The sequence below is a fragment of the Phacochoerus africanus genome, chromosome 15 (assembly GCF_016906955.1).
Source record: "Phacochoerus africanus isolate WHEZ1 chromosome 15, ROS_Pafr_v1, whole genome shotgun sequence".
NCBI classification, from domain to species: domain Eukaryota; kingdom Metazoa; phylum Chordata; class Mammalia; order Artiodactyla; family Suidae; genus Phacochoerus; species Phacochoerus africanus.
The window spans coordinates 39,529,150-39,545,293 of record NC_062558.1 but is presented as its reverse complement, the minus strand read 5'-3'; the positions used below and the strand labels follow the sequence as shown (position 1 = coordinate 39,545,293).

The window sequence follows — 16,144 nt, the reverse complement described above, 5'->3', positions numbered from 1 at the left end:
AAAATTCCTTATATTGAATTCCACAAGCAGCTCTCACTAATTACAAGCTTCTGACAGGTACAAGTAATAAGATGAGAGGAAAACAAATCAATCAGTTTTTTGATTTACTTTTAAGTACAACTATGAGGATAATGTCTCCCTGAAATATAATTAGTGGCTAAAATCCAAACTCTATATTAACAGCAGTTAACATTAGCCCCAGCTGCATGGGTATTGGCAGAGCAATCCTGGAGAAAGGCAGACTTTGTCTGCTAAAAATACAGGATAGCCTCAACTGGATCCTTGCCAGTACTTGGCAGATCTTCCTTCATCATTTGACTATTCCCCGACAAAATCTCTGGAGTGGTGATTCCAAAATTCCTTCCCCAATTTTGAGTTTGACTTCAAGCAGACCACCTGGCTTTCTTCATTGGTAAAGAGATCCAGACCAAGTACTATAAGCTGCTCCCACTCATCTCTCTTCCAACTCAAGAATCTTTGTATCCACCCTCATTTATTCTTTTCCTCTGAATTCAGGGGAAGAAACACTTCACCTCATGTTATTTAAGGATAAAGCGCTTCTGCCTCCTGACTGCCCCCTTAATTATCTCCCATCTGCCCCTTCCTCCTCCAGGTCTCCCTCTCTGATTTCCCTCTCCTCGGTTTCAAATATGCCCAGGTCTCTGAGATCTTAAACACAACCTTGGCGGCCCATTGCAAAGCATCCCTCTTCACTTTCATTCACTGTCAAATACATCTCATGCATCTCATCCAGTCCCTTTACCCACTGCCTTCTCCCAGATCTGGCTGGAGTCTCAGAAATAGGTGCCACCAGTGAACGTGGGCAGGAATAGAGATGAGAGAACAAGAGGGCAAAGTGAATTACTTTACTCATTAATGCACTAATTGCTTGCCCTTCTACCCGCTGCCCCCAATTGAATGCTGGCTTCCTAAGAGCAGGGGTGCTGCCTGCCTTATTCACCACAACATTTCTAGCACTTAGCAGGCACACAGTAAACACTTAAGGCCTTGCTGAATAAACAAATTGTTGCCCTGACCCAAATCCAATCCCACCTCTCCGTGGCGACTCCCACAGACCCATCCTTGCTACTGAAATCTAGTCCCACTTTTCTAACTGCCTCCCACTCCCCAGCTTTTCGACTAGAATAGCCTACTGTCTCCTAAAATTTAACACCTCCACATCTTACCACATCATTTTACCCCACCTTCCAGCTTGATTAACCTTCAGCAAGTATAGCTCTTTTTATGTTGCACAACTCTAAACATGACCCTTCAAAGGCATCCAGATAAAAATCAATCACTTGGCATTCAAAAGCATTATTCAGTCTAGCCCTAATAGAAAACAATGGATATTTAAAAACAAATAAACAAACTAAAACTATATACCATGTTCAAGTACTTTGAAAATACTGAAAATCTGATAAAGCACCTGTGAGAAGCAAGGTGGACTGGGATTTGGTGCCCAAGGAGTCAATCTCGGAACCTCTATATTTAGCAAAGAAGCTCTCTGGGATGAAAAAGTTACTGCTAGTGCAGTTCCCATCGTGGCTCAGTGGTTAACGAATCTGACTAAGAACCATGAGGTTGCAGGTTCTATCCCTGGCCTCGCTCAGTGGGTTAAGGATCTGGCATTGCTGTGAGCTGTGGGGTAGGTCGCAGACATGGCTTGATCTGGTGTTGCTGTGGCTGTGGCCGGCAGCTGTAGCTCTGATTCGACCCCTAGCGTGGGAACCTCCATATGCCACAGGAGTGGCCCTAACAAGCAAAGAAAGAAAAAGAAAGAGCTATTGCTGGTTTAGAAAGGAAGGGAAGAACCTGGGAGAGTAAGCAGTGGCACAGTGTTAATATTGACAAGAAGCTTCCTTCTGGCTCCCTCCCTGGCCCAAGTCACCACCTCGAGCCTGATAACCAAATCAGCCTCTCAACTGGTTTCCCCATTTCCACTTTGACCCCCACATGCTTGACTCTGTACATCAGCCAGTGATTTACTTACAAACGTAAATTAAACCATAGCCTTCCCTGTTTGAAAACTTGCAGCAGCTTCCCGACACATTTATAATAAAATCCAACCTACTGTTAAGACCCATGGGGTCCAACATCCACTGATCTCCTCACATCGCCTGCCTCTGCTCCCCCTTTCACACACTTTTGTCACTTTCAAAAAGCCACATTATCTTCTGTCACTCCTCCAAAATGCCTAGCTTCCTACTAATGCCAGGCCTGTACTTGCTGTTCCCTCTTGCTCTGACTTTGCCCTCTGATTTTGTTCCCTCTGCTCTGGTTTGCCTGAGACTGTCCTGGTTTTAGCACTCAGGTCCCAAAAAACCTTAGGCCCAAGCAAACAGGAATGGCTGCTTCTCATCATTCACGTCCCAGCTTAAATATCCTTTATCGCAATGGCCCTATCTGCCAGCCAAGCTATAGTGGCTCCCCTCCTGCACCCCTCTCCCACTCTCTATCGCATTAACTTGTTTTGTTCTCCCCAGCATTTACCACTAGCCGAAATTATTTTGTTCCTGTGGTTTACTTTCTCATTGTCTAACTCCCCACACTCTGATGTAAGCACCTTAAAAACAAAGGCTCATTACCCTGCTGCCCAGATAAGGTACTGGATGAATGAATGGCATCTCACTCAACTGGATCATAATTTAAAGGAAGTAATAGATCCGTCGGGTGAAGGGGGAGAAGGACCTAGTATGTCCATTACTATACTGACCGTACGTTTACGAAGAGACATAAAGAGGTCAAAATAGCAGTAAAACTGTCACTGAATCTATCTAAAGAAAAGCAGTTATAGAAAGTACATAAGGGGAGGAAGAACTCTCAGAACAAAACAGATGTAAAGATACAGAATGTGTGACATGAAGAAGTAAAAAAGAGTCATGGGAGATTCTCAAGCAGGAATGTGACCTGTGTAGAAGTAACCAAATCAGACAGAAAGGTTCCATGTCTCAGCTACTCTATAGTCTTAAAGGCCAGAATCCTAACCGTCTTAGAGCTTCAAAAGGCCTGCGACTGACTCCAAGTGGTAGACGGTCACATCAGTGGCCCGGGTGAATGTGTCCGTATTCATGCCCTTGTTTAGTCCCCTCCCACAAAGACTCTGGGCTTGGCCATTAGAAAGCAAGAGACTTGATAGGCACCTGTCCTCCTGAAAAGCTCCCATCTGAAATCCAGTCTCTATGCTGTCAAGAGACTCCACTGAGATTACTGACATCAAGTGGAGAAAGACTCTGGAAGGAAAGAGGCCATCTTCAATGTTACAGGCCCAGTCAAGCTCTAAGCTGAGTGAAGCTGTGAGCGTGGCCTCAGCTTTACAAGGTGGAGAAGAACCACACAGCTGAGCCTAGTTAACATATCATTCCTTGTTGCTTGAAGTCACTTAGTTGTGGGGTGGTTTGTTGAGCAGCAGCAGATTTCCCAAAAGTCAGAGAAATTCTATCATCCAAATGTTAGAGGTTGTTTTATATTAGTAATAGTTTAAGAATGAAATACAGTTTAAGACTACACATACACACACACACATATTTTGTCTTTTTAGGGCTGCACCCGTGGCATATGGAAGTTCCCAGGCTAGGGGTCAAATCCGGGTTGTCACCAGCCTACGCCACAGCCATAGCAACACCAGATCTGAGCCACATCTGCAACCTACACCACAGTTCATGGCAACACCAGATCCTTAACCCACTGAGCAAGGCCAGGAATCGAACCTGTGTCCTCAGGGATGCTAGACAGATTCGTTTCCACTGAGCCATGACGGGAACTCCAAGACTATATTTCTATAGCCTACCTTATATAATGATAATTAGTTATATGATTAGTTATCTAATTCCATTCTGAGTTAATAAAATCATTTTGAAAGGCAAGCATAGCTAGTTGGATTCTACTCTGATTATCTATTCAGCTTAGGTAATCCTTCAATCCTAGGTACCAAGAGGCCCAGTTTGTAGATCAAACTCAGCAGATTTTTTATGAAAAATGACACAATAGAAGAACACTGGTGGTGTTCAAGCTTTCAAAAATATGTATTTAATATTTTTTTCTGATTATTAAATATATAGTCCCTTCCAGAGTTGTTTAGTCCCCTAAAGAATCTTCTTCTTTTTTTTTTTTCCCCCTCAGGGCCACATCTGCCGCATATGGAAATTCCCAGGCTAGGGAATCAGAGGCTAGCCGCCAGCCTACACCACAGCCACATACACAGCCACACCAGATCCAGGTCACATCTGCAACCTATGCTGCAGCTTGCAGCAATATCAAATCCTTAACCCACTGAACAAGGTCAGGGTTCAAATGCACATCCTCATGGATACTATGTTGGCTTTTTAACCTGTTGAACCACAACAGGAACTCCTAATCTTTAAATCTTGCTTTAGTCTATTCTTGACCCCAAAACTACAATGAACTTTTAAGACCAGATCCTGCTCAAAACTCTTCAAGAGCCTCCCACATCACCTGAGATAAAATCCAAATACCTTGCAGGGCTCTAGAAGAAGTGGCCCTGGTTACATCTCCAACTTTACTTTCCATCACTCAACCTTCTCATCACTCCACTGAGCAAGGTGCGGAAGAATGTAAATAACAAATCACCACTTGTGTAAGAACGGAAAAACAAAAACATGCATGTACATTTGTTTGTACGTGCTCACATTATCTCCAGAAAGATACAGAAGATAATCTTAACATTACTTGCTTCTGGAGATGGAAACTGGGCTTGGAGGCAGGGTAGATGAGAGACTTTTGTACCATTCAAATTTTGTAACTATGTGAATATCTTTTTTTAAAAAAACAATGTTTTTAAAAACAATATAACATCACTAAATTTAGAGAGAAACTTACTAATACTACCAAGTAACTGGGTAAAATCATAATTCACAGCAAACATAATTCTTTCCAACAATAATCACTAGCCACATTTATATGACAAATATTTATACTACTTAGAAACCAAAATTTTCCATGAATCAGCAAAGTAAAGAATTTCAGTATTCAGCCATAAGAAGGAAATCCTGCCTCTGTGACAACATGGATAAACCTTAAGGGCACTATGCTAAGTGAAATAGGTCACACAGAGAAAGACAAATGCTGTATGATCTCATTTATATGTGGAAAATATAAAGCTGAACTCATTGAAACATTGGTGGTTGCCAAGGTTGGGGTGTGGTGGAGATGGGGAGATGATGGTCAAAGGGTATGAACGGTTAGTTAGAGATGAATAAATTCTGGGGATCTAAAATACCTACAGCATGGTGACTATAGTTAACAATACTGTATGGTATGCTTGAAATCTGCCAAGAAAGTAGATGTTAAATATTCTTAGTTAAACATTCTTAGCATGTGCACACACAAAAAGGTTAATAGATTTGGGAGACACTTTGAAGGTAAAGCAGGCAGCATATGCTGACTAGACATGGAATTTGAGAATGAAAAAACAAGGAACAGAAAGGGACACCAAAGGTCTCTGGCCAGCACTGAAAGGATACAGATGCCATTGACTGAAACAGGAGAGCCTGTGAGAGAAGTAGGTAGGGTAAAGTCAGGAGTTTAGGAGAGGGCATATTTAGCTTGAGGGAATTATCAGATTTCCAACTGGAAAAGCCTCATATTCTGTGCATATACAAACACCCACCCACATCAATACGCATGTAGAGTTTCAGGGACAGGTTTTGGCTGAGAGCAAATTTGAGCATCATCTGTACAGAGAGTGCTGCAAGATACAAGACAGGCTGAGATCAACAAGGGAGTAAGAGCAGATAGAGTAGAGAGAAGGGGTCCTGGGAACAGGTCCTGGCACATGTGACTGTTGAGAGGTAGAGAAGACAGGCTGAGCAGGAACAACCAGTGAGGAGAAGTCCCATGGGTGTCCCGAAGTTCCAGTGAAAACAGTTTCAAGAATGGGGGAGTGAAACTATGTGAAATATGGCTAAAAGTTCAAGTGAAAAGAAAACTGAGTTGCCCTTGAATTTTGCACTGTGGAAATCCCTGGTGAACATGGGAAGACCTGTTTTGGCGTCCTGGTGAGGATACCAAGACTGACTGGAGCAGATTCAAGAGAGAATGGAAGGAAAGAACATAAAACAGTAAGAATAAACTCTTTCAAGAATATTTCTGCTAAAGGGAATCACAGATAGGGGAGTGGTGGCAAGTGTGGGTCAAGGGAGTTTTGATTTTTCAAGACTGGCTATCCTCTCATGTATGTGTATGCTGTGGTGAATGATCCATTGAGAGAAGAAAGTTGTTATCATAAGACAAGGACAATTCCAGAAAGAATCCTCGATGCCCTCCACTGCAGCTTTTATTACATAGCAGGTAATGATTACACACAGTGTGCCGAACCTAGCTGTTTGTACTCAGTAATGCAACTTGGAAATTAATCTACTTCAGTCTATGCAGATCTGCCCCATGCTTTTTAATGGCTACACAGTGTTCCTTTCTGTGGAAGTACCATAGGCAGTGAGCCAGACAGGTATCTATGTTTAGCTTCCCAATTCAGCAATTTAGAAGCTGCTATACTAGTGACTGGATGATTAAAATTTTTTAAATTCCATGATGAAAAATCTCAAACATATGCAAAAATAGTGAATAGTATAATTAACCTCCACATATCCCATCATCCAGATTCAACTAGTATCCAGATACTGGCCAAACCTGTTTAACTCACTCATCTCTTTTTGCTCAAGCATTTTGTTGTTGTTGTTGTTGTTGTTGTTGTTGCTATTTCTTGGGCCGCTCCCGCGGCATATGGAGGTTCCCAGGCTAGGGGTTGAATCGGAGCTGTAGCCACCGGCCTACGCCAGAGCCACAGCAACGCGGGATCCGAGCCGCGTCTGCAACCTACACCACAGCTCACAGCAACGCCGGATCGTTAACCCACTGAGCAAGGGCAGGGACCGAACCCGCAACCTCATGGTTCCTAGTCGGATTCGTTAACCACTGCGCCACGACGGGAACTCCTGCTCAAGCATTTTAAAGCATGTCCCAGACATCACGCAATTCCACTTCTGAATACTTCACTATACATCTCCAAAAATATGGACATTTCCTTGTATAACCACAATGCTCTCATAATTGAAAAATAAATTAGGAAAAAAAAAACCTTGGTTTCATCTAATACTCATATTCTAATTCCAACCGTCTACAAAAAAAGTTTTCTTTCACTTGGTTTGTTTGATTCAGACTCCAAAAGTGACCCCAAAGTTGTTCTTTTAATCTATAGCAGCTCCTTCCTCCCCAGTTTTTTATTCCATGCCACTGGCAGAGGCTTTTAGTTGCTCTATTTCCTCCAGAGCAGGGATGGGCTTTTGATTGTACAATTATATGTCTAAACATATCTTTGTGTTGTCTTTACGACTGATTAATCACTAACCCAGAAGTAAGTCATCAAAAAAGTATCAATCTCCCTCAGAATTTTGAGAGCACTGCCCCATTTTCATAACCAATAATGATATTGAACAGCCTGGTGCTTTTCTTATTCCTCAGGATTTGTACATGATTTTTTATTTTCTACTAGAAGCTTTAGAATCCTTTCTTCCTGGTAGTATGAAATTTCAAAGTAACGTGCCACACTGTGGTCCTTTATTATTCACTATACCAGATACCTTTTATTTTATTTTATTTTATTTATTTATTTATTTTTTTTGTCTTTTTGTCTTTTCTAGGGCTGCTCCCATGGCATATAGAGGTTCCCAGGCTAGGGGTCTAATCGGAGCTGTTGCTGTCGGCCTACGCCACTGCCACAGCCACAGCAACGTGGGATCCAAGCCACGTCTGCGACCTACACCACAGCTCATGGCAACGCTGGATCCTTAACCCACTGAGCGAGACCAGGGATCAAACCTGCAACCTCATGGTTCCTAGTCGGATTCGTTAACCACTGAGCCATGACAGGAACTCCGCCAGATACCTTTTAATACGGATACCAGTGTCCTTTGGTCTGACATTTTCCTTCTATTATTTCTTTGATCATATCTTCTTCTTTTCCAGTCTATTTCTGAAACTCCTATTAGTAAGATTTCAGATGGATTATTCCTCTACATCTTTTATGTTTTCACATTTACCGTTCTTTACCAATTTGTCCTATTTTCTGGGGGAGATTTCTTCTTACCTTTAATCCTTTTATTAATTAAAACATTTTCACAATCATAGTTTTAATTCCCAGGAGCTCCTTCTCATTCTGATAATTCTTTTTTTCATGACATCCTATTCTGTTTTATGAATGCAATGCCTTCTTATATCTCAGAGTAGTGTTTATAAAGTTTTATTTAATTCTTTCTATTAGCTGTTTTTCTGAGTTTTCTTTTCTTTCTTTTTTTTTTTTTTTTTTTTGCCATAGCTATGGTACATAGAAGTTCCTGGGCCAGGGATCAAACCCTGCCACAGCAGGGAACCAAGCCCCTGGGACAATGCCAGATCCTTAATCTGCTAGGCAACAAGAAAACTTACTTTCAATTTCCAAACTGGAGAATTTCTTAATTTCTCTTGAGGGTCTCAATGGTCTGGTTAAAATTTTAAGAACTTTTTATTACAGTAATTTATGATTTTTTAAAATTTTATTATAGTTCATTTATAATGTTCTGTCAATTTCTGCTGTACAGCAAAGTGACCTAGTTACACATACACATAAATTCTTTTTTTCTCACCTTATCCTCCATCATGTTCCATCACAAGTGATTGGATATAGTTCCCTGTGCTGTACAGCAGAATCTCATTGCTTATCTACTCCAAATGCAATAGTTTGTTTCTACCAACTTCCAACTTCCAGTCGATCCCACTCATTCCCCTTCCCCGTTAGCAACCACAAGTCTGTTCTCCATGTCCATGAATTTGTTTCTTTTCTACAGATAGGTTCATTTGTGCCATATACTAGATTCCCAGATATAAGTGATATCATATGGTATTTGTCTTTCTCTTTCTGACTTCAATTTTTTTTTGGCCACACCTGCAGCATGCATAAGTTCCCAGGCCAGGAGTTGAACCCATGCTACAGCAGCAACCCAAGTCACAGCAGTGACAACACTGGATCCTTAACCTACTAGGCCACTAGAGAACTCCTAGGGTAATTTTAAAATGTATGCAAAAGAAGAATGAAAAGTATAATGAGTTCCCCATGTACCCATCACCTGGCTTCAAAATTGTGCTATAACGGGTCACCTTGCTCTACATTAGAAAATTGACAGAACAATGTAAACCAGCTATAATGGAAAAAATTAAAACCATTATTAAAAAAAAATTGTGCTGGACTTATTATTATTATTATTTTTATTTTATTTTTTTGTCTTTTTAGGGTCGCACCCGAGGCATATGGAGGTTCCCAGGCTAGGGGTCAAATTGGAGCTACAGCCACCAGCCTACGCCACAGCCACAGCAACGCGGGATCCTTAACCCACTGAGCAAGGCCAGGGATCAAACCCACAACCTCAGGGTTCCTAGTCGGATTTGTTTCCACTGCACCACGATGGGAACTCCTGTGCCAGACTTTTAAAATCTATTCCTCTCTCTCCTCCACACACATCTCTCTCCAAAGTTTTGGGTTTTGTTTGTCTGGGGGGTTTTTGTGTCTGTTTTGTTTGTTTTTTTTTAAATAATTCAGCATTAGTCAGGAATGTTATGCACATAGTTGAGGCCTGCTTACTGGAAGACATCACTTGTGGGTGATTCACTGGGGTAGCAAGTCTCTTCCTTAGGGGAACAACAATGTCAGTATATTGGGACATTTTTTTTCCCCCCAGAGTCTTCAGTTTTTTCAGACAATAAACATTGAGATGTTTGCCTGGGGCACCCAGCACCTGAGCACAAATATGTGAATCAGGAAGGGGGATGACAGTTCCTTTTACAAACATCCACTCTACAGTCTTATCTAACAATGGTTCTGTACCCTACCTGATGCCACCAACTCTTAAGACTCTCTAAGGCTGGGTAGGGGTGAATCATCTCTGTTCCCCTTGTGACTCCCCTGAATATACACTTTCAGTTTTGGCTTTCCCCATACTGAAGGACAGGAAGGGACACTACTATCTCCATCTTCTCAAGGTAGAGGGCAAGAGATACTACTAAGAGTTGAGGAACAAGTAATAATGGCTTAACTCTTAAGTTACAAAGATGTCCTCCTCCAAAGAAGGATTAAAATGAATGAAATAACTACATGAGGAGGAAAGAGGAAAGAAAGGGATGAATTGAGCCAAATCCTCACAGCAAAAAAAACAAAAAACCAACACACACACACATATACAACATAAGGAGTTAGTAAATCAAGAAACAGCAATATATGCCTTATACTTAGAGATACGAAGGTATCTAGCAGAGGAAGGAAGAGCTGACACCATTAAACTGACTGACTAGGAGGAACACGACAGGGATGGGGAAAGAGACTGACTTTTTTTTTTTTTGGTCTTTTGAGGGTCGCATTTGTGGCGTATGGAGGTTCCCAGGCTAGGGGTCTAATCAGAGATGTAGCCGCTGGCCTACACCACAGCAACGTGGGATCCAAGCCGAATCTGCGACCTATATCACAGCTCACAGTAATGCCAGATCCTTAACCCACTGAGCAAGGCCAGGGATCTAACCCACAACCTCATGGTTCCTAGTCAGATTCGTTTCCGCTGCTCCACGGCGGGAACTCTGAGACTCACTTTTTATTATGACCCTGGATGTGCTGCCTGAAGTTTTAATCCATGTACATGGTTTTTCTTAGACATTTCTTTTTTAATTTAACAAAAGCATATTAGGCAAAGGGGAATTCTTTGTTTTCCTATTATTCTTAGGACAAAGACCTAAATCCTTTAACCAGCTGGTAAGTCTATTTAAAAACAATTAAAAAAAAAAAAAAAAAGGTTTTTCTGATGATTTAATTATGAACACATGTTCTAGTAGTACAACCTCTAGCAAATCAATTCAAAGATTCACTCTGGCTAAGGTAATGACTCGAGAGTACTGAGAAACTAAGATAGCAAAAGAAAAGAATGTACAGTTAAAGGTTACTAGACTGGAAGGATGGATGGCTGCTTTCCCAGAACAAATTTTAATCACATTAAAGATTATTAGAAATTGCTTCAGTGCTTTTTTTTTCCTTTAGGAATGCTAATTTCTTCCCAGAAGGAATATATAGATTACATCATGAAAAAAAGTTTTGTCACAGACCTGGCTTAGGGCAATTTTTCTGTTGTAAGTCTCTCCAAATACCATCTAGACCAGTGTTGTCCAACACAACTTTCTTCAATAATAGAAATGGTCCCTATCTTTCACATTCAATATGGTAGCCACTAGCCAGCCACATGTGGCTACTAAGCACTTGAAACATGGCTATGTGACTGAGCAAAAAGGTTTAATTGTATTTAACTGATTAATTTAAATTTAAATAGCCACATGTGGCTACTGGCTGCCACAATGGACAGCACAGATCTGCACTACCACAGTTCCCAGTCTCTCCTCACCCCAAGCTCTCCTCTCTGCATTCATCCACTCTGGCCCACTGTCATTTCCTAAAACATACATGATTGCTCCTGCCATACAGCTTTTGCAATTGAGGTCTCTTTGCCTAAAATGTTCTTCTCTTCCCTGTTCTCCAACTTCTTCATCTGGTAAGCTACTGCTTTTCCTTCACTATCTCAAATTATGTTGCCCATTTATTTGTTTACTGTTTATGGTGAATGTTTTGTCTCTCCAGCACCACCAGCACTCAACCCACCTACCATCCAGAATTCAAGCTACATGAGCAAGGGTCCTGCCCCCCTTGCCCATCACTATATTCCCACAACCCAAATACCTCCGTGCCTGGCTCTCAGATATTTAGGCAATACCTAATGAGTAAATGAATGAATAAATCACTGCCTTCTCACCATTTCAACTGTCATTCCTCTCAAAGTCTCCCAATATCCATCTCTAAATCCAATCTTGCTATTGTAATTTAGTTCCAAATTTTCCAATAGGTTCATGAGCATTTCTACTTAAAAACCACAACGTCTACCCATTAGCCATTGTTATCTGCACTCCGTCACTAGATCAATTTTCAAAAAGCTTGGCTTTATTAGTGTCATACAACTCTAAAACAAAGAAACCTTCGAAGATAACCCAAAAGAAAAATCAATTTTGAGACAAGAGTGAATACACTGCACAGGTACTCCAAGCTTCGTAGGTCCTTTGTAAACCAATATAAAAAGAAAGCCAAGTAAAAATGTCTCTGCAAAGACACAAAATGAGAAAGTGAAACTTACCACAAGTTCAAAAATGTCCATGAAGACAGAATGTCCCTTAGGTGTTTTCTCATTCAGACTGGCAGGAGACCAGATCCAATAGAAGTAAGTACCATCTGAAGAAAGGTGCACAGTGCTCATAGTACTGCCCACAGGGAGGTGATTGGCTGGCATTGGCACCATCTGGCACACCTAGACATAAAAGGGAGAAAAACGTCATCAGCGTGACAGGTAAATTCTGACTAATTCTATCAGTTCATCATTAATGCCCATAAATCCAAGAGAATTCAATAGGGCTCCTGGTCAAAATTAAGCTGACATTTATCTCTAAGAATAATATATGAAAGTTAATGACAAAAATATAAAAGTGTATACAAATAGGCCTTGCAACAGATTAAGCAATTCTTGAGACCAGTTCAAATTATAATTTCATAGGAAAAAAATTACTTTGACTCTGCTCCGCATGTGTATCTTATCAAACTTTTTTTGTCTTATCACTTTTATTAAAAACAAAGTGTCAGGAGTTCCCGTCGTGGCGCAGTGGTAAATGAATCCGACTAGGAACCATGAGTTTGCGGGTTCGGTCCCTGCGCTTGCTCAGTGGGTTAACAATCTGGCGTTGCCATGAGCTGTGGTGTAGATTGCAGACACGGCTCGGATCCCGCGTTGCTGTGGCTCTGGCGTAGGCCGGTGGCTACAGCTCCAATTAGACCCCTAGCCAGGGAACCTCCATATGCCGAGGGAGCGGCCCAATAAATAGCAAAAAGACAAAAAACAAAAACAAAAACAAAAACAAAAAACAAAGTGTCAGAGAGTACTTTCCAAAATTTCCTTAGTAAATAAATTTAAGACTTCATTATATTTAAAAGACAGGAACTTTATCTTATAGCTTTATATTCCCAGCACCTAATTCAGAGTCTAACTTGAAAATTAACAAATATGGAAGGAAGAGAAAAAGAGAGGGCCAAAGGAAAACAAGAGGGAAAGCAGAACAGAGGGAGAAGGAGAAAGGAGCAAAAAGATGAAGGCACACACAAGATCCTAACTTAGCATATGAGGGCTTACTGAAATTCACCAAGTCCCAGGAGGAAAAAGACACCCATTCTCCATACCAGACACGAAGGCATGTGTTTTTAATACTAAATATCCTTCAGTTTCAGTATAGTGAATAAGTTCTACATCATTTCACATTAAATGGGTAATTACATACTACTTTTTACCACCAGAGAAAAGCACTTAAAATGAGAGAAAATGAGAATCAGGAAAACTGCTGACTAGGTTTAAAAAAAAAAAAAAAATCCAAAAATAGGGTAGAACTGAAAATCCCCAAATAAAAATAATCAGAGAAGGTCAGGTGCCTTAAGGGAACAGCAAGAATGACCTTCAGTTACTTCATCCTTTGGGTGAGTCACTCATTTCCCTAAGGGTACTTCTTTTTTTTTTTTTTTTGGCTTTTTATCTTTTCCAGGGCCACATCCACAGCATATGGAGGTTCCCAGGCTAGCGGTCTAATCAGAGCTGTTGCTGCCTGCCCACACCAGAGCCACAGCAACACGGAATCCGAGCCACATCTGTGACCTACACCACAGCTCACGGCAACGCCGGATCTTGAACCCACTGAGCGAGGCCAGGGATCGAACCTGCAACCTCATGCTTCCAAGTCGGATTCGTTAACCACTGAGCCACGAGGGGAACTCCCCCTAAGGGTACTTTTGACTCCTGAACTCATTTCATATAAACTTTTTCCAAGCTTGTTTTGTCTACCTCAGGAGTTGAAAGAAGTCTTTGAGGTGCTATAACCACACTTTGAAACTTGTAATGCCAAGAGATCTAGAAAGCCGTCAGTTACTGAATGGCTTAAACTATCCACAAACTGCTCCAGTGCACATCTCTAGTTAGTGACAATACTGCTTTCTTGGACAACAAAGTTTTTGCTAGAACACAGAGGATACTGACTTTACTTCAAATGTAAACCATGTTCCAAGATTTAATCCATTTAACTCCCAGGCTTATAACTCTATTTCAAATAAATGTCAGCAGTATTCTCATCTATCTTCTTTAGTGATAAGAAATGAAGTCAATTTGGCATCTATATTTCATTTTGTTCATGTAGCAATTACTGAGCACCTCCTATATGCCCTGGAGATAAAATGGTGAACAAGACTCAGTCCCCGTTCTCCAGAAAAGGCATAACTGAGTGACAGCCTCAAAGAGGTACAACATCCCACTTAAGTCCTGGATGTGACTACTCTCAGGGCACTCACTCCACAGGCAGGTACTCTAACCATTTAGTTCAACTCTGGTTGAAAGGCAGGAAGTTGTAGCATAAAGAGCTCAAACTATAGAGCGGATGTATTCACGTTCCCAGGTGGCAAGTTACATAACCTCTCTGAGCTACATTCTTTTGGTGAATAACAAACACTTACTGAGGGCTTACAATGTGCTTAGCCTCAGCTGCCTGATGAAAATGCCATAGTTACCCTCAAAGGTAGGAGAGGAAGAGTATGTAAATTGCCAAAACCAGGACCTGGCAGAGAGCGATGCTATTATTATCAATTGTTATTATTATCAATCAAATGTTGTGCTATGTTCTAGGGACACAAAGATGAGTAAGACAGAATCCAGACCTAAAGGTGTATGATCTTGGGGAGGAGTTAGACACAAGAGCAGGTGATATCAGTATAATGGTGCAAGTGCCCTAACAGAGTGCAGAATGCTATGACAGCCCAAGGATGAACTCTTTGTTTTGGGTGCATGCCCATGGCATGCGGAAAATTCCTGGGCCAGGCATCAAACCCATGACACAGTAGTGACAACGCTGGATCCAAGGATGAACTCTTAAACCCAAGCACACAATGATTTTATCTAAACTCATTTCAAACTCCCATTCCCACAAAGAAGCTGTTTAGAACGAAGTGAATAGGAAAACAATACCTTCCCAAAATAGATCTAGTTTCTTTAAAAAGCTGGTATTTATATCATCTTTGACTCTCAAGAATTTTCTTGATCATAAAAAGTATGTTTTTGGCCTTAGAAACTCTTAGAGCACACATTCATTCAAATCATGCGGGAAAACTTAAGACATCAGAGAAAAAACAGAACATCCAAACGATCACAGTTAAAAGGATGCCACTCTGGCAAACTACATAAATTGTGTTATTATTCCTTCTGATGATGTCACAAACTTCGCTGTCTCCAGAATATAAAACACAAAGCCTTGGTGTTTTGTTTACCTGAAGGGTATTCTGGTCAATGACCTGGAAAAGGGAGTGAGGTTTATTGTCAAAAGATACAGGCCGGTGGAGAAGACTCCCGTTGCCAAAAGCAACCCATCCTGGTTCCAGCTCCTCATTCCGGCAGTACACAAAACCTCTGTGGGGAAAAAGGTGTAAATGCTAAGTCACCAGGTCTTGTCTAAAACCCCACAATGAACCACAACAAAAACACCTCCCCCCCTAATTTCTTTTAAACGACTATATATGCAAAATACCTAAAGGAGAGTAAAATAACATATTAACTCTGAAACTGACAAACTATGGCAAATACTGATTTCCCACAACAAACTAGAGAGGAGAAAAAGTTGGGGAAATGGTCTAATTAAATATACATAAGGATCTCGAATTATGGTGTCTTTTGGCAGCAATTCATAGGTCTTATATCCCAACTGAACAATTACTTCCAATGTCAAAGCCAAGGACAAAGAGATTTAACCAGAAAAATATCCATTTATCAACATGGAAAAGTCACTAAAACAGAAATTCTGATCATAGAGGAATTTCTGGCTAGAAGCTAGAAGCAATGATTTTAGGGCCATCAAACTCTTTATAGAGTCAAAATAAAGCTGAAATGCATTAAGAGACCCAGAGAGAGAAAGTGACAACAAGAGAAAACCAGAATCCTATGAAGTCATTTAGACTTCTTTAGTCACAAGTCAGCCTATGGGGAGTCAATACCCA

At 41.0% G+C, this 16,144-nt stretch overlaps 1 protein-coding gene across 6 annotated transcripts in view; it reads right to left on the bottom strand.

The window, feature by feature from the left end:
* HECTD4 (HECT domain E3 ubiquitin protein ligase 4) overlaps window positions 1-16,144 on the bottom strand; it is a 209,247-nt gene that overhangs the window by 119,330 nt on the left and 73,773 nt on the right. For all 6 annotated transcript variants that reach the window (XM_047760399.1, XM_047760396.1, XM_047760397.1 and 3 more), the window contains exons 6-7: window positions 15,422-15,560; window positions 12,210-12,380 (exon numbers count right to left, since the gene is read on the bottom strand). In XM_047760399.1, the coding sequence (XP_047616355.1) occupies window positions 12,210-12,380; window positions 15,422-15,560 (310 nt within the window). The remainder of the gene's footprint in view (window positions 1-12,209; window positions 12,381-15,421; window positions 15,561-16,144) is intronic.